The sequence below is a fragment of the Lepisosteus platostomus genome, chromosome 2, assembly GCF_059453375.1.
Source record: "Lepisosteus platostomus isolate fLepPlt1 chromosome 2, fLepPlt1.hap1, whole genome shotgun sequence".
NCBI classification, from domain to species: Eukaryota; Metazoa; Chordata; class Actinopteri; order Semionotiformes; family Lepisosteidae; genus Lepisosteus; species Lepisosteus platostomus.
This window is the reverse complement of record NC_142612.1, coordinates 76,573,455-76,592,234: the sequence shown is the minus strand read 5'-3', so window position 1 is coordinate 76,592,234 and position 18,780 is coordinate 76,573,455. Positions and strand designations below refer to the sequence as shown.

Below are 18,780 nucleotides of genomic sequence, written 5' to 3'. Positions count from 1 at the left end.
GTATTTTCCAGCAGAATATGACATAATCTTTACATTGTGTTGAATGAAGGCATTTTCCCTGGTAACCCTGGCACCAGAGTAATTTAGTTATTGCAATATCATTATCCTGATCTTGACAGTTGATATCTCATATCATATCATGACATATATACATATTGTATATAGTCATACCTGGGCTGGGAGTTGCTCTAAACTGGTGGTTGCTATGAGCAACAGCAGCATTCACATGAGTGGTAGCCCTCCAGCCGAGCCTGTGAGAACGAGATTGGGCCATTTGTCTGTTCATCCAGCTGCCGTGAAATCTGGCAGCCAATCTATTAATCAAGCCTCTAATTAACACCCACATAAAGACTTGACTCACAGCTTATTTGGGGCTCTGACACTGAGCTACTGATCAGCTCCATGTCTGTCCTAATCAGGAGCGGACCTCTGTCAAGCACCACTTTAACCATGAGTCTCCCCTGCTTCAGTCCCCGAGCAGCCTGGCTGTAGGGGAGACGAAGACCCAGACACTTCAGCTGCTGTCAGACCCATCTGCTTGCAACCCAGTGCAAGCACGCTTTTAATCTGACAGCCAGCCTGCCTGAAATACCCCAGACAGACCTTTCTACTCCTGCACTTGCTAAATTTGACTCTCCCCAAAAGACCTCAGAGATACATGAAGCCCTGGGCTTGGATATCGAGTTGCTATTTAGCCTGCTGCACTGTAGGCTCTCATAGTATGTACCATGATCACAATCTATGGCATGAATACTTTAATATAGCAATGATATCTCTTTTTAAAAAGACTGCCATTCTGGACAGAGCTTGGCAATTGAAATGACTTGTCAATATTGGAAAGCCAATTAGTAAATGCAGTCTGTCGACACAGTTCATTATTTACTCAAAGGGTGCTTATAGCTGGACTTGACAAAACATTTTTGTTCTGAAAATAGGAACCATGGAGCAATGCAGTGTGGTTAATGTACAACAACTGCAGAGCACACTCACAAACAGTGCCAAAGGGCACTAAGACCATTCAGCAGGTGTGAGATGCATGCAAGTAATTATGAATACAGAAGATGTACCCAGTAATAACATACAGTAGTCGATTGTGTGTGCTCTCACTGTACTTAGAACATGCTCACCATGTGAATGTCTCAGATTTCATTGGTCCAGAGTTTACAGATATTTCACCAGGTATAGAAATTTAATGAGTCCCAAGAACCTGTAACCAGCTCAATAAATCCATACACACCAATCATAACATGAAAATGAGCCCTTTAACATGTTTCTTTTTATATGAATCAAGCAATATACACCCTACATATACATCTGTCTTGTAAAATGTGCAGCTTGATGAAGTACATTTATAATGTCTTCCATTTATATCTATTTTGAAGTCTTTCAGTATTTTAAATAAAAAGTCCAACTCAATCAACCCATCCTTGGAGACTTATAAACTGCACACATCTGGTTTCAGTATTGTTAGTTGAATGGGACAAACATAATTTGAGGAAGAGCTGCTTCAGCTGGTTTTGATAACAAGTAATGTTGCAAAAATAATTTAGTATGATAACAATAATGCAGTAAGTTCTGAACTGAACCTCCTTTGTAGAACAACTAATGAAAAATTAAGAAACAACAACTGTGACAGTGTTAAATTATTAACCCTGAGCTCCTCAAAACAAACAGTACCTTCAGTTCTTAGGAGCTGCTCTCCCCATAAGGGCTTTCTTGGTATTTTTCTCTGGATGAAGAAGAATGATGTAACATTTTGGGGCAAATATAGCGAAAAGGAGACCAAAGCTTGAAGCCAAGATGGCAAAAATCTCCACAGCATCCGAATATTTCCCAGGAGAGCTGACATAAGCTGGTATGAAAGCGATCCAAACTGCACAGAAGATGAGCATGCTGAAAGTGATGAACTTGGCTTCATTGAAGTTGTCAGGCAGGTTCCTTGCAAGGAAAGCCAGCAGAAAACAGACACTGGCGAGCAAGCCTATGTACCCCAGCAGGAAACTAAATCCAGTTATTGAGCCAACATTACACTCAAAAATAATTTTTGAGTTTTGATACTGTGTATTTTTAAAAGGCACAGGGGATGCTGTACTCAGCCATATGATACAGATCAGAGCCTGGATGACAGTAAAGACAAAAACAGTGCCTCTCTGTTGTGCAGCACCAAACCACTTCATGACATTATTGTCTGGCAGTGTGGCTCTGAAGGCCATGATGACAACAATGGTTTTCACAAGAATGCAAGATATGCACAAAACAAAACTGATTCCAAAAACAACATGTCTCAGCATACAGGTGAGGTGTAGTGGCTGACCAATAAACAGCAATGAGCAGAGGAAGCAGAGTATCAGAGAAAGCAGCAACAGGAAGCTCAGTTCAGAATTGTTGGCTCTCACAACTGGGGTGTTCCTGTAGTAAATGAACACAGCTAAAACTGAAGCTGAAATAAATGCCCCAAATACAGATACGGTTGTCAAAGAAATTCCTAAAGTCTCCCCATATGAAAGAAACTCAATTTCCTTCAGCACACACTGGTCTCTGCTTGGGTTTGACCAATATTCTTGGGGGCATTTGAAACATATAATGGAATCTGTAAGAAAAAGAAACATTCATTCTGTTTTAATACCACAGATGTAATAACAATAGATTTGTATTTAAAGAGAAATGCACCTTACATACAGTACCAAAAGAACATTCATAAAGGCTGCTGACTGACTAGTGAGAGAGTTGTTAAAACAAAGCAAATTGTGTAAATAAAATAATGTTGGACAATTATCTAAAAAACTATCAAATAATGATTACCTATGGGGATAACATAGGGTCCAGTTAAGTTTAAAGCATTTTCTTTTGTGTATGTTTTGCTATATTCATAATCAAAGGATTGTTTGTTAAGGCAGATGACATGACAGATGAATTAATGTGCTGCCAAAGTACAAACAATTAACAGTAAAATCATATTAAATGACATAAGCAAACGATACATAAATTATTAGTTTGAGACAGGCCCACTGTCTGTTCCTTAGGCTGTAACAGGAGATCACATATTGGACTGCAGCTCTGTTGACTTTCATCTCCCCTCCCAAAGTAGAATAGGGAACTATTCTGATTCTGGTAGTGTGCGAATTCTGAGATTAAATTTGATATTTTAGGGAAGAATATTTGTCTAATCCCTGAGTATTTCTTGCAGTGCAGAAGAAACTACACCACTGAATCTGTTTCTCCCTGTCCTACAGTATATGAGCAAACAGTTGTGCCTGTGTCGCCCTGTTTCTATAGCCAGGCTGTAGTCACTTTTCTCTGTCTGTTTCTCTTTGCTGTCTTATAGGTAACACTGCATATAGCCAACAGTCCAGGCTCTCAGGAGACTACTTCCCTTATATTAAAGTTTAATGGAATTTACAGGACAAAATAACAATAAACCTGAATGGTATAATCAGCAACCCAGGAGAATATGTAGGGAAAGGCAGAGAGGAAGATAAACTTCAAATCACCAATGTTTCTCTTTGTATGAATATACAACATACTGTCTACTGTATGTAAAGTTTGTTATCAGTCACAATACTGTACATTCTAGCTCACAGTTCTGCTGAAATAGTGGAACATATCTTGTATTGTCTGAGGAGAGAAAATGGCAAAAGAAAGAAAGATAAAACAAATTAAAAAATACAACTGAATTAATAAAAATGCTATTTCAATTTCAATTAATAATGTGCTAAAATTATTTACGTTCAAATGAGAGAGGCATGTGAGAACAAAAATGTTTTTGGTTAATTTTTCTCCCTGATGTTCTCTGAGGATCTTGAGAAAGTATGGATTGTTTTATTTTTAGAAATATGCACAGGCCAACTGACATAGAGCTCATTTATAGTGAATGTAGTGTTTAAAGGAAATGATTCTCTGTACTTTTAGCATAGAACATAAATAAACATTGGTTTAAATTATGACACTCTTCCCACCTGTGTGGTTGCTGATCTCTCCCTCTGCACAAGGCACACAGTCGAAACAGCAGAGGGGCTCCCCTTTCCTGGTTGCCTTCCTGGTGCCAGGCTGACAGCTTTCACTGCACACAGACCTGGGGGGCTGGGGAAGGAAGCATACATTTCTTAATTTAAAAGATGAAAAACGAAGGATTGTTTACAATCTGGGAAACTAGAAAAGACAGCAGCATATTCGGATGAAGATGTGTAAATCAAGAAAGGGTTCATGCAAAATCTTCTTTACCAACAACAGTGATTTTAGTGCGTAATTGTATCAATTAATTCTTTGAACCCCAATTCTTGAAAAATGATTGATCATACTGTTTTGTTTCATATTATCATTTTTTACATGAATGAGGGACATAGTTCTAAGACAATGAAAAGGGAATGTTAAATTAGAGAAGAATTTGAGATGTTAAACTGTTCTTTGGGGGGAGGTGAAATTGTAATGTAGCACTTCTGCTTTTATGACTGCTGACAGCTCTCAACCGCATGGTCACTAAAACATCAAGTGTGCTATCCCTTTATATTCATCGCATTGTTGTGTTAATTAGAATTTGACTGAGCTGTTGAAATGAGAATTAGTTTGGAATTTCTCCCAGAATATTGGAAAATGATGTAACTGCAGGGTGGATTACAGAATACAAGTGTTTTATATAACTTACACTGTCAGATTCAAAGTTCCAGAAGATTTTGTCCTCATTCAGAGTGAGCTCTTGTCCAGCAGGAGCTGATTCAGCAAACAGACCGATTGTTACTGTTTTCACAGCCCCGTCATCGGCCCTCTGCCAGTTCATCACATCATAGATTGCAAGAGCATCTCCGTTCTCATCGAAGGACACCCTGTCTCCATAGTGAGTAGTGAAGTTCACTCTCGCCAGGTAGTGCAGCAGCTGGGAGAAATATAAACTAATTATTTAGTAATGAAATTAATTAATAATGGGTCAATGAGTTTCTGCAGTTCTTTACTGATTAAAACTTGTCCACAATGGAAAAGAGCTAATGTTTTCATATTAAAAAGTAGTTACTGTACAACTAATTAAAAAACATGAATACTGTATATGTTAGACTGGCATATTTCATGCTATATATATATATGTTTGCATATATGATTATAAGTAATTTAGACACATCTGAAACATTTTCTGCAGTTTTAAAACAATTTTTTTTGTCAGTATGCAGTATATCTCACCTGCCAGGGCTGCACAGTTGTGATGTCTGCACAGGAGTTATTCTGAAAGGGCCCTTTTCCAGGCTCACAGGACATCAGATTGTGCAGGGCATGTGCCAAGGTGTACACTGCTTTATACACGTTGTAGGAAGCCCGCAGTTCTGAAACATCACTGTAAGCAGTTTTGCTTTTTTCAATGTTTTCTGATCCTGTGCAAATTTTGCTATTCAAAACGTCTGACAAATTCTGATTGTTTGTATTTTCTTGAAATTTGCAATCGAACATTGTTTCCCAGAACATATTAACTAAATTATTTTTGGTGTCAAACACAGGGCGAATCTGAAGGAGAAATTGTTCCAGCCCTGGGATTTCTCCTCTGCGAACTGCGATTCCTATAGTCCCACCTAAATAAGGCAGTAACTCCTTAGTATGGAACACAGGGGAGGAAGCCCAGGCTTCACTTGCAATCCACTGCCTGCCTCTGATTTTTTGCTGAACAATTTCTTCTGTCAGTGGAATCAGATAAGCTCCTGTAGAAAACACGGCAATAACTTTGGCCGATGACTCTTTGATGGTCCTGATGATTTTAAGAATTTCAGAGGTGTTGTTGTTACGAGGGAGGATTTCCGAGAAAGCTATGCAGCCAAATTTATTTACCTCCTCAGTAAAGATCTTCAAAGCATACAGCCCATAGTCATCATTGCTCACAACTACACCAATCCAAGTCCACCCATAATGCCTGAATATCTGAACCATGGCTTTGACCTGGAACGTATCACTGGGAATAGTCCTGAAGAAAGAGGGGAACTCCTTTCTGTTGCTTAGGCAAGAGCAGGTGGCATAATAACTGACCTGCAAATCAAAGAATAATTGCAATTATTTATGTTTTCAGCATCACCTATTATGCTTTCTTTTTTAAATAAAGAATATAATGAGGACACTTTTTAAAACGTATTTATGCATATTTCTGTTTAGGAAGTACACTAATATTTCAAAGTCTCTTCATCCTATACATACAAAATCCATTAAACCTATTTCAGATGAAAAAAGAAAAATTGATTTTAACATATATAGCCACAACATCTTCGAATAAAACTAATACTTGCACTAAAAAATATACAGTTAGAAACAGATCTGTTACTCAATACTCTGATCATTACTGTACCATTGGGACCCGGAAGAGACCCACTATTCTTGACACAGCGATAGAATTTGTTGACCCAGGATCTCCAACAATGGCTAAGACAGGGGGAGTCCCTGTACAGCTGTAGTCAGTAAAGGAGTTATCCTCTCCGCTGATCAGAGCTGTCGTTGCCCTAAGAGCCACTGCCAGGTTCTCACAGTTGTCATACAGCCTGTATCCCAGTGTGATGTTAGGGAGAAAAGCAGGGTCTCTGTTTATTTCCTCAATAGCAAAAGCCATGCTCTGTGCCAGCTGAAATCCTGTAAAGTCAAAACTGAAACAAGACAAAACAATTAGTGAAATAAAACAACAGTACTTAATCTGTCTTCATGCATCATATTACAACAAATGAACAAAAACCATACTGAAAACATACTGGAACTTATTTTGTTCTCATACAGTATGTCACATTGTTTAGAAGACACTATAAATACAATTAGAACAAACTGATTAATTAATTAATATTTTTAATTATTTCATAATAGAAAACAATAATTTTGCAATGCAAATAAAATATAAAAAGAATTCTGAGCAATATATGATCTTTGTCTGTTTTTACCAATATGCAATATATAATTCTTGCACAACTTTTTTTATTTAAAATATTTCTGAATTGTTTTCTCTAAATACTGCTCATATGCAGATAATGTTTTAGCTTATAATGTAGTAAATATTCTATTGTTTCAGGAAATGGTTATTTTGTCCCAGTCTTTATACCTACAGTAGGAGCAGTAGAATATATTCACTCACCGCTCACATCTCAATTGCTCAGGCTTAGCAGTAAAAGACAGTTCAGGATACACTGTTTTAAAGTTTATTTCAAACATTCCACCCAAAATGATATCCCCTTCTTTATACAGCCCATACAAGTCAAATTCTTCTCTGAGCCTGCATGAGAGCACAATTTCAGTAACTGTTAACCCAACTAACCCCAAAGATACAAAAATAAGCAGACTGAACTGCATTGTTTCAGAAGAAATCAACGTGTTTTGTACAGAGGATAAAAATCGCAGCTATATAGACAATGTCTGACTCCCTGAGGATGACATCATAGTTACACTTTCAGAACTGTGACTGTACTGTATTTCACACATCACACCACCGAGATCATTTTGTCACTCACAAAATACTATTTCAAATTCCACTGAAAATTTGTTTTCTCGAGCTCTTGCTTTTCCACTAAGGGTAATCATCTGGGAATGCTACCCACACTGTGGCCACAGTAAAAGTTAAGTACCACAGCATCATGTAGTGTAAAAGATTTCTCAGACTGCAGGAAATACACACTTTGCAAAATCTATCTACGGAGGATCAGTAAAGTTTTTTTAAAGGTTTTTGTCTTCAAACACTTACAAACAATTTTAAAAAGCATATCAAAATAAAATAAAATCAATTAAAAATTAGGTGGTGTCGTGTCTGGCTTTAACATTTTTGAACCACAGATACTGAAAGATAGGAACAAATATTTTAAATTCTTTGTTGCATTCAAACTTTATAAAGATGCAAAGAGAAGAAAGGAGGGGGCCCCTAGTGGAGATCTAGAACAGCTGTAACACAGACAAGTTCACACAGTAAAGAAGGGGTGTCCTGAGTAACAGAGTGGGGACCCTCAGTTAAGAGGCACAGTAAAGAAGGGGTGTCCTGAGTAACAGAGTGGGGACCCTCAGTTTAGAGGCACAGTAAAGAAGGGGTGTCCTGAGTAACAGAGTGGGGACCCTCAGTTAAGAGGCACAGTAAAGAAGGGGTGTCCTGAGTAACAGAGTGGGGACCCTCAGTTAAGAGGCAGTGTTTCCTCCTGGCTCTGCAGCAGGCAAGCTGGTGAACACAGCACTTCCAGGACCTGCTTCCTCACTGGCCTGTTCCCTGCAGTGGGATTCCAGAGCTTACCGGCCCTCATTCTCTCTCCACAGCTGCCTGAAGGTGGCAGCCAGCTACAGGAGGTCTCACTCCTGCCTCCTCTCCTGCTGCTCCTGTAGCTCACAGCTGGGCGTGGAGGACTGAAGCCCCTGAGGACTGTGCTCTCCTGGAGTCAGAGCACCACAGCTCATCGCTGCTTCATCACAGCCTCTCCGTTCAGTTTCTCTCCTTTCCATGAGCTCCCGGGCTACCTCACCTCTCTAGTCAATGACACGCAGCGATTAAAGAGCACAGGTCTCTGAGCTAACTGTTACACTCAAAACAATTATACTAACGAGATGTTACTTGTTACTGCAAACTGCAAAACAGCAAAAGCATTTCAAATGTGACATTGTTTTTCTATCTCAATCTTTATCTTTATATTATGTAGGCTTTTCATTTATAAAAATAATTTTCATTTTGCATGTTTGTTTCTTTCAGCAAATGTTGCAGTTATTACAATTTAAGTTACAATTTTTTAAATGATAAATGTTGAGCAATGTCTTTTTCTTTTGCAGCTGTTATTGCAATGCACATCAAATACATCACTAGATCACTATGTGTATAATACAGTACTTTTAAGTGATACAGTTTCGTTCTTCATTATTCTTTTTAATATAAATAGCATCCATTTCAGAAGTGAAAGCACTTTGAAGTGGTCATAGAAAGACAGGTACAATCCTGAAGGATACACTATATGGTTAAATTAAGATCTTGGAAATTCAGACTTTAAGCAAAAACAACAATTGTATTACTTACAGTTCAATTGGTTTTAAAATGCTTATAACTCCATATCACAACTATTTTGTTCTCTGTATGCATTGTATTGTCACTATACCACCAATAGTTGTCACAGGAATGGTATTTTTGTAAATAGCAGCATGCTGTCTATGTAATGACATGGAAGTTGCATATATATTTAGTAACATTAGGTGGATCATGAATGAGCATTTAAAAAGAAGAATCATGAAACTCATTTCAATCACTGATCCATTCTTTACGCAGAAACACAATTGTGTGTGATTTTCACTGGCATTTTAGTCATTTTGTTTTCAGATATTTCTTAAACCTTATAGATCTCTCTTTTGAAGCAGTGAATAAAGCCTTTTAGTTTCACGATGTGACATGTAGAGGAGAACATTACATTATTGCTGAGGATCACCTGTCAACAAGTTAGGGATAATTTATATAAATATATAAATATATTGTATTAGCTACTATAATAATTCTATTGACTGCTCATATATAGGTGCCCTTAAGTTGTTGTGAAGATTCTTTTTAATGTAAATTAAAGATTGAAAAATAAAAAAGACTGGTTTCTTCTCACCAAATTTAAGATGTATTAATGACAATCAAAGTTGCAATAACAGCAGTACTAGTGGAGGCTTTGAGCAAATCACTACTGTCAATCATATACATATGCTGTATTTTAACTCCTGATTAAAGTATATCAAAGAAATCTAAACATATTCCTGCATAATATATTTTCATAATTAAAATCTGTTCTTTAAATTCAAAGCATTTAATAGAATTTATATACCACTATAATTCTAGTTACAGTATATGATATGTATTAATTTTCTCACACTATTCTCACACTTTCCTCACACTAATATGATCTGATTCCCCAATATCTGCTGTGAATTCCTGGGAGCCTACAGAAAAGTCAAGAACTGATTGTCATGACACTTCAGGATGTTAGATCTAAATTTGTCAAAATGTTCAGCAGTGCCTTTGCTGATATACTTTATACCAGTGGTGCTCTTCATATGAACAACTTCTTTCATCTGTCCTGTGCAAATAAGAGTGCAAAGGGGAAGGTCTGTCTCTAAGTCACAAACCTGTGCAGTACTTTTGCAAGATGGAACTATAAGAAAACAAAAGATTAAATAATTGATCACTTTGCTGTGAGTAATACCTCTTTGTCAGTGAAATCTATGGACACTGCATCCCGCTGACCTTGAGACACCAGAGCACCTCACTCACTCATTACAGCAACTTTTATTACACGCTAACTGCTGTGCATGATCACCACAGAAAACCTTAGTCACAATCAAAATGAAATTAAACTCTTGCATTAACGCAACAGCAGCTGACTTTGAAATTTTCCATGGCATTACAATACTGAGCTCTGTCTGCATCGTTTTAACACATTCTGTTGAACCTGTTGAACACAGTGACCATGTGTCCCCTTTGCCTTAAGACTCAAGCCTGTGTCTGTAATGTTTTGACTCCTCCATCTCATCATGTTTAAGACATTATTGCAAGGCTGCAACACCTATGAAAACAATCAGGCTGTGATTAAAATGCTAGGGATGGGTCATTAGGTGACTTTATTCTGGACTTGATATTTTAAACAAAATACAGGACATCAGGTGCAAGAGAATCCTAAAGAATTGCAAGAACATTGGCAATGTGCTTTTGGAAGTAAGTAGTGCCTGCCTGTTCACACTGCAGACATTAAATCTTCCAAAGCATTTTAAATTAGAGTAGAAGGCTAACCCCCGCTGAAAAGACTATTTCAGAAATGTGCTATAAGGCTAGGTCTTGTTCGTTTCAAAGAGGTCTGTTTCCTGCCTGTTACATGCTCTTAGAAAGTACAAAAGGTAATTAATGAGAGGGGCCATTTTGTCTATCTTGTCTGTTTGGTGTTTAATGTTCTGCAAACTTCTATGCCTTTTTTAAAAGATCCTGTGACTGTTTCTGTTTCAATCACATGATTGTGGATTTGCATCCAGACTCCAGCACTTCACTGTAAATAAGAGTCTCAAATCAAATATATTAAATGCTAAATCTAAATCTACTTCAAGATCTTCAAGTATTATTCAGGATATTGAATGCTTATGTAGTGGTCTGGAATTCTCACTGAGATGAAACACACTGATTCTGTTTTCTGTTTTCAGGAATGCAGTCTACATAGAAACATGTTCACCTCAGGAATGTTTCATTACTCCAAAGTGCTTTAATGCTTAGTTGTTGAAGCAGGTCACCATACATTAAGAGCCCGACGTAAATGCAATGAACAAAAAATAACATAAAAATAATTCAAAACAAGTTTTAGAAAATGAGCCCTTTAAGAACTTTATTTATATGCAGTTTATCTATAGACAGTATATACATACATCTGCTTGTAACAAAGCGGTACATTACAAAGGACTTTTATACTGATGCAAAACATTTAGCTTTGAATATCTGGGACACTTTTTTAAAAGCAATTCGAAAATAAAATCTTCCCTCTCATTAAGTCCATACCTGAGGGCTAAGATGTTGCATTCTCTCAATTTCAGCAATGTCAGAACAGGCCACCATTTCAGGAAAGGCTGCACAACAGCAAATTCTTCAGCTCATGTTAATATGAGCTAATGTTATAAAAAAAGAAATAATTTGGTAAGCATACTATAATATTAGATAAAGGTATCATAGCTCTACTGAACAAAAACCTAAAGGCCCTTACTTTACAGAGCACAGATTGACACAAGAGCTGATCCTGGATAAGAAAATATTTCTGTTCAACTCAGAAACACAAAAAATGTCTTCACTTCTTTGGAGCTGCTCTCCCCATAAGGGCTTTCTTGGTATTTTTCTCTGGACGAAGAAGAATGATGTAACATTTTGGGGCAAATATAGCGAAAAGGAGACCAAAGCTTGAAGCCAAGATGGCAAAAATCTCCACAGCGTCCGAGTATTTCCCAGGAGAGCTGACATAAGCTGGTATGAAAGCGATCCAAACTGCACAGAAGATGAGCATGCTGAAAGTGATGAACTTGGCTTCATTGAAGTTGTCAGGAAGGTTCCTTGCAAGGAAAGCCAGCAGAAAGCAGACACTGGCGAGCAAGCCTATGTACCCCAGCAGGAAACTAAATCCAGTTATTGAGCCAACATTACACTCAAAAATAATTTTTGAGTTTTGATACTGTGTATTTTTAAAAGGCACAGGGGATGCTGTACTCAGCCATATGATACAGATCAGAGCCTGGATGACAGTAAAGACAAAAACAGTGCCTCTCTGTTGTGCAGCACCAAACCACTTCATGACATTATTGTCTGGCAGTGTGGCTCTGAAGGCCATGATGACAACAATGGTTTTCACAAGAATGCAAGATATGCACAAGACAAAACTGATTCCAAACACAACATGTCTCAGCATACAGGTGAGGTGTAGTGGCTGACCAATAAACAGCAATGAGCAGAGGAAGCAGAGTATTAGAGAAAGCAGCAGCAGGAAGCTCAGTTCAGAATTGTTGGCTCTTACTATTGGGGTGTTCCTGTAGTAAATGAACACAGCTAATACTCCAGCAGAAATAAATGCCCCAAATATTGCTATTGTTGTCAGGGAAATTCCTAAAGTCTCTTCATATGAAAGGAACTCAATTTTCTTCAAAACACACTGGTCTCTGCTTGGGTTTGACCAATATTCTGGGAGGCATTTGAAACATTCAATAGAATCTATGAGAAAGAGAAAGAGTTATGCATTCATCACATAACGTAAATGTAGTCATAATACTTGTACATAGTGGACAGAATCAAATAAGAGATGGAGGAAGGCTATTAAAAGAATACTGGCAGAAGTTTAAAACAAAACAAAATGATTTAATGAAATAAAATATAACATATAACTTAAACATTTAAATATACTTTAAGAGAACAAGTTGACCTGTGAACAAGACTTGTTGACCTGCAAACTTCAATTAAACTGATAGCAGTTTGTTTTGTGGCTGCTGTGTTACAGTTTACACATTAACACTCTCGAAAGATTCCCTCCCTCATGTTAAAGTCCCATGATGGGTTTACAGATGCAAAAACAATTATGACTGACAGTACAACCAGCATCCCAGGAGAACTTTTCCAGGAAAGGTACAGAAGGAGGCCAAATTGTTCAATGGTAATTCTCTTTGTGTGAATATACACTGTCTATTCAGTATTAGTTGCCCTGCAATCCAGATGCACAATTCTGCTGAGATACAGTAAGAAGAGAAAGGTAGAGAGCAAGTACAGTACTTATCCTGATGTTCTCCTGGGATGTTGAGAAAGCCTGGATAGCGTTTTCCATAAGGAAAATAAAGGCCGGGCTCACAGCATAGAATATACAGTAAATAAATATCTGTTTATGCTATTGCAGCCCACCTGTGTGGTTGCTGATCTCTCCCTCTGCACAAGGCACACAGTCGAAACAGCAGAGGGGCTCCCCTTTCCTGGTTGCCTTCCTGGTGCCAGGCTGACAGCTTTCACTGCACACAGACCTGGGGGGCTGGGGAAGGATAAGAACATACAGTACGTGATTTTTTTCAGAAATGGGTCTCAGTTAAAACAATAAGTGCAGTTAAAGCACAACTACATTTTCTGTGTTAGTCAGAAGCTTTTTTTAATTATCTTTTTTAAAGGGGTTTACAAACTTTTCCACTGCTAAAAATATTTCAAATATTTCAAGTTCAAAACACACCTCTGGATGAAAATGCAATTTCAAGCAAGCAGATATGCAAATACTGAAGGTGGAAAACATGAAAAATATGAAAATCAACTTTCATATTTTATATTTAAATTAAGACTATGAAATCTAATTGAAAATGCAGAGTCCAATGTAAAAGATAAATTTATATTTTAAAATGTATGGGACATAGTGAATCTCACTGTGTAAGAGAACAAATAATATTTATATATATGTGTGAAAAAGTGACTTGACTTAAGTGGATTAACTTACAGAGTTAGATTCAAAGTTCCAGAAGATTTTGTCTTCATTCAGAGTGAGCTCTTGTCCAGCAGGAGCTGATTCAGCAAACAGACCGATTGTTACTGTTTTCACAGCCCCGTCATCGGCCCTCTGCCAGTTCATCACATCATAGATTGCAAGAGCATCTCCGTTCTCATCGAAGGACACCCTGTCTCCATAGTGAGTAGTGAAGTTCACTCTCGCCAGGTAGTGCAGCAGCTGAGAGAAAAAAAAGTGGTGAGAGATTAAATGACTGAGGCCAGCAAAAAAAATTAAATGGGTTTCTGAAGTACTTTATTTTTCATCACCAGACAAAGGTCTGTAATTATTAGCTGTCATAATCAACTGCAAACAGTAATATATAAAATACTGAAGACATTTTTTAACATACAGTAGCATTTGTTTGAATCATTTTATTTGGAAAGCATTTGACACATCTGAAACATTTTCTGGAGTTGTTTTTATATAAACTTTGTTCAATAATCTCCCACCTGCCAGGGCTGCACAGTTGTGATGTCTGCACAGGAGTTATTCTGAAAGGGCCCTTTTCCAGGCTCGCAGGACATCAGATTGTGCAGGGAGTGTGCCAAGGCGTACACTGCTTTATACACGTTGTAGGAAGCCCGCAGTTCTGAAACATCACTGTAAGCAGTTTTTGTTTTTTCAATATCTTCTGAACCTGTGCAGATTTTGCTATTTAACAAATATGAAAAATTATGATTGATTGCTATGTCTGGAAATGTGCAATCAAACATTGTCTCCCAAAACATTTTAACTAAATTGTTTTTGGTGTCAAACACAGGGCGAATCTGAAGGAGAAATTTTTCCAGCCCTGGGATTTCTCCTCTGCGAACTGCGATTCCTATAGTCCCACCTAAATAAGGCAGTAACTCCTTAGTGTGGAAGACAGGTGAGGAAGCCCAGCCCTCACTCGCAATCCACTGCCTGCCTCTGATGTTTTGTTGAACAATTTCTTCAGTCAGAGGAATCAGATAAGCTCCTGTAGAAAACACGGCAATAACTTTAGCAGTTGACTGTTTGATGGTCCTGATGATCTTAAGAATTTCAGACTTGTCATTGTTACGAGGGAGGATTTCAGAGAAAGCTATGCAGCCAAATTTATTTACTTCCTCAATAAAAGTCTTGGCAGCATACAGCCCATAGTCATCATTGCTCACAATTACACCAACCCAAGTCCACCCATAATGCTTGAAGATCTGAACCATGGCTTTGACCTGGAACGTATCACTGGGAATAGTCCTGAAGAAAGAGGGGAACTCCTTTCTATTGCTTAGGCAAGAGCAGGTGGCATAATAACTGACCTGCAATTGAAAGAACAAAGTTATTGTCTTTAAAAACATGGAAATGAAGAAATGCCTAACAAATATGTATTCATGTACTGTATATTGCAGATTTGAGGTCATGTAATTCATGACTCTTGAATACTTTATCATTTCAAAATGCCATCTTATGCAACCCTAATAAGATTAATTTGATCTTATTAATATGCATTTAATATTAATATGAATTTACAACCTAACGAAATATATATTTTTAAAAAACATAGCCATGAAAATCCAGAACTTAAAAGAACATCGACTTGAACAAATACTTGTACTGCCCATATGTTTTTCAGTACTGCTCCTCTTATCAGTCCCTTACTGTACCATTGGGACCCGGAAGAGGCCCAGTGTTCTTGATATGGCGATAGAATGTGTTGATGCAGAATCCCCAACAATGGCTAAGACAGGGGGTGTCCCTGTACAGCTGTAGTCAGTGACAGAATCATCCTCTCCGCTGATCAGAGCTGTTGCAACCCGGATTGCCACTTCTAGGTTCTCACAGTTGTCATACAGCCTGTATCCCAGTGTGATGTTAGGGAGAAGAGCAGGGTCTCTGTTTATTTCCTCAATGGCAAAAGCCATGCTCTGTGCATACTGAAATCCTGCAAAGTGAAAACTGGCAGAAGACACAATAATGAGTTAAATAAAAAAAACAGAACGCAGCCTTTTTCTTGCACCATGTTGACTATGACACAAGATGATAAAATTAAGACTGTCACTTGAAAATATGCACAAAATTATATCATTAATATGAAATCTAGGGACAACTGATTCCAAAATTGAGGTACTCGCTTATGCGCTTACAATTAAAGATAAGATCAATAATTCTAAATAAAATATGATATTCTTCTATTTCCATTAATGTAATTGCACAATAGGTATTGTAACTCACCTTAGGTTTATTTGTAACACATTTCTTAATTGTACTGCGTACATCCTGTATGTATACACATAATGATTTAGCTTATAACATAGTAAGCATTCTCTCGTGTCAGGAAACTGTGCTGTCTCAAACATTCTATCAAGTATATAAAGTCACTCACCGCTCACATCTCAATTGCTCAGGCTTAGCAGTAAAAGACAGTTCAGGATACACTGTTATAAAGTGGATTTCAAATATCCCACCCAAAACAATGTCCCCTTCTTTATACAGCCCATACAAGTTAAATTCTTCTCTGAGTCTGCATGTGGGCACAACATCAGTGTCTGCTAGCCCAACTAAGCCCAAAAATACAAAAACATACAGACCAAACTGCATTGTTTCAGAACAAATGAACCTGCCTTCTACCAGTGATCAAATTCACAGCTATATAGACAATGTCTGACTCTCGGGATTTCTATGAATGACATCAGAGAACCGTTCAATGGTGGGGATTGTAATAGTGTGCAAACAATACATCACCCAGAAAGGGAATTCGCAAACAGAATACTGTTTTTTTTACAAATTGCCTTTACATACTTCCACTGTCCCGCTAGAAATGTTCTCCATGAAGTTGTAGGGTCTGGTTTTCCACTAATAGTGATCCTCTATGGCCACCGTCAAAGCTAAGTACCACAGAACATGTCTGCCAGTAGTAAATAAACAACAGAACAAGTAAAAGGTTTATTCAATGCTGAAAAGAGAAGAAAGAAAACATAATGTTTTGGCCGTGGAGCCTTCTTCAGGTTTCAGAAGGCTCCACTGCCATAGTGTTGTGTTTTCTTTCTTCTCTTTTCAGCATGTAATAAACCTATTACTTGTTCCGTTGCAGCCTAAGCATGCTGACTCAGCTCCCCACCTGTAAATAAACAAAGTTAGCAACAGTTTGAAACCCTACCAGGAAATATTCGGCAATTATCTATGCTACTCAAAACTCAGCATACAATTACAGTATGTATTTTAAATGATAAAAAGATTGTATATTTAATAATAGATGTTTTTTTTTAAAAGGACTGAATGGATTGGAGTAACCTAAATCAGATCTGATGCTTGGGAATTTCAACACAGAAACCACAAAATATTTTCAAATAGATGTTATTATTAATTGAACTGAAAACATGTGGCCCATATGCTGAATCCGAAACCTAGATAAAAGTTAGAGAAAGAGAAGAGCAAAAATGTAATGTAAAAACAGCATTAAAACCTTCTGGTGAGCTATTTTAAGTAAACGGGTGAGTTATTTAAATATAGCAATACACAGATCATACTAGAAGAAAAAAATACAATTAAAATGATGTATAATAAAGTGTATAACTTTACTCACTTCTCAATTTCTAGAATACAGATGCCGAAAGTAAAAAAGAAATAATTTAAATTCTATGCAATATCTGCAAAGAGAAGAAAGGAAGGGGCCCCTAGTGGAGATCAGGAACAGCTGTAACACAGACACGTTCACACAGTAAAGAAGGGGTGTCCTGAGTAACAGAGTAGGGACCCTCAGTTAAGAGGCACAGTAAAGAAGGGGTGTCCTGAGTAACAGAGTGGGGACCCTCAGTTAAGAGGCACAGTAAAGAAGGGGTGTCCTGAGTAACAGAGTGGGGACCCTCAGTTAAGAGGCACAGTAAAGAAGGGGTGTCCTGAGTAACAGAGTGGGGACCCTCAGTTAAGAGGCACAGTAAAGAAGGGGTGTCCTGAGTAACAGAGTAGGGACCCTCAGTTAAGAGGCACAGTAAAGAAGGGGTGTGCTGAGTAACAGAGTGGGGACCCTCAGTTAAGAGGCACAGTAAAGAAGGGGTGTCCTGAGTAACAGAGTGGGGACCCTCAGTTTAGAGGCACAGTAAAGAAGGGGTGTCCTGAGTAACAGAGTGGGGACCCTCAGTTTAGAGGCACAGTAAAGAAGGGGTGTCCTGAGTAACAGAGTGGGGACCCTCAGTTAAGAAGCAGTGTTTCCTCCTGGCTCTGCAGCAGGCAAGCTGGTGAGCACAGCACTTCCAGGACCTGCTTCCTCACTGACCTGTTCCCTGCAGTGGGATTCCAGAGCTTATCGGCCCTCATTCTCTCTCCACAGCTGCCTGAAGGTGGCAGCCAGCTGCAGGAGGTCTCACTCCTGGCTCCTCTCCTGCTGCTCCTGTAGCTCACAGCTGGGCGTGGAGGACTGAAGCCCCTGAGGACTGTGCTCTCCTGGAGTCAGAGCACCACAGCTCATCGCTGCTTCATCACAGCCTCTCTGTTCAGTTTCTCTCCTCTCCATGAGCTCCACCTTACAAGTGAAATGTTTATGAATGACAAAAGTTGAAAGAGCAGTTACCAATTCACTCCACTGTTAGAGCAAGTAAGTTAGAGCAAGCAAAATTAAATATTGTAAATAATGCTTCAGAACTAATATATTTTTATCTATATTAAACCTTTCAGTTTCTTTCTTTTTCAGTTTTGTTTTGAAAAAAATCAATGCAAATGCACTCATGCTGGTTAGATAAATTCAATTGCTGGAAATGTATTATAAAGATATATACTATGAATCCTGCTTCAAGTGTCAACAAACATGATCAGCTTAATACTAAATTAAAAAAAGCCGCAGTGAAGA

At 38.1% G+C, this 18,780-nt stretch overlaps 2 protein-coding genes across 2 annotated transcripts; both read right to left on the bottom strand.

The window, feature by feature from the left end:
* Positions 1-1,679: 1,679 nt before the first annotated feature.
* LOC148677159 (extracellular calcium-sensing receptor-like) lies at positions 1,680-7,173 on the bottom strand. The gene is made up of 7 exons (XM_088643396.1): positions 7,082-7,173; positions 6,314-6,605; positions 5,642-6,000; positions 5,170-5,446; positions 4,643-4,870; positions 3,957-4,080; positions 1,680-2,590 (listed from the first exon to the last, which is right to left on the bottom strand). Exons 1-7 carry the CDS (start codon positions 7,156-7,158, stop codon positions 1,680-1,682), a joined length of 2,268 nt encoding a protein of 755 aa, XP_088499522.1. The 5' UTR covers positions 7,159-7,173.
* A 4,109-nt stretch (positions 7,174-11,282) lies between these two features.
* LOC148677158 (extracellular calcium-sensing receptor-like) lies at positions 11,283-17,386 on the bottom strand. The gene is made up of 6 exons (XM_088619105.1): positions 16,321-17,386; positions 15,602-15,893; positions 14,426-15,256; positions 13,926-14,153; positions 13,352-13,475; positions 11,283-12,673 (listed from the first exon to the last, which is right to left on the bottom strand). The coding sequence occupies exons 1-6, from the start codon at positions 16,533-16,535 to the stop codon at positions 11,763-11,765; spliced, it is 2,601 nt and encodes an 866-aa protein (XP_088475231.1). The 5' UTR covers positions 16,536-17,386; the 3' UTR covers positions 11,283-11,762.
* Positions 17,387-18,780: the final 1,394 nt, after the last annotated feature.

What these genes read in the sequence shown, in the direction of transcription:
- LOC148677159 (XM_088643396.1), bottom strand. Translation starts at nt 7,158, where the DNA reads ATGTTTGAAATAAACTTTAAAACAGTGTATCCTGAACTGTCTTTTACT. An exon ending in CAACTGTGCAGCCCTGGCAG is followed by an intron (nt 4,871 to 5,169) that starts GTGAGATATACT and finishes TATTTCTCCCAG; the next exon opens with CTGCTGCACTACCTGGCGAG. An exon ending in AGAGATCAGCAACCACACAG is followed by an intron (nt 2,591 to 3,956) that starts GTGGGAAGAGTG and finishes TTTTTCTTACAG; the next exon opens with ATTCCATTATATGTTTCAAA.
- LOC148677158 (XM_088619105.1), bottom strand. Translation starts at nt 16,535, where the DNA reads ATGCAGTTTGGTCTGTATGTTTTTGTATTTTTGGGCTTAGTTGGGCTA. An exon ending in GCCTCTTCCGGGTCCCAATG is followed by an intron (nt 15,257 to 15,601) that starts GTACAGTAAGGG and finishes TTTCAATTGCAG; the next exon opens with GTCAGTTATTATGCCACCTG. An exon ending in GGAACTTTGAATCTAACTCT is followed by an intron (nt 13,476 to 13,925) that starts GTAAGTTAATCC and finishes ATCCTTCCCCAG; the next exon opens with CCCCCCAGGTCTGTGTGCAG.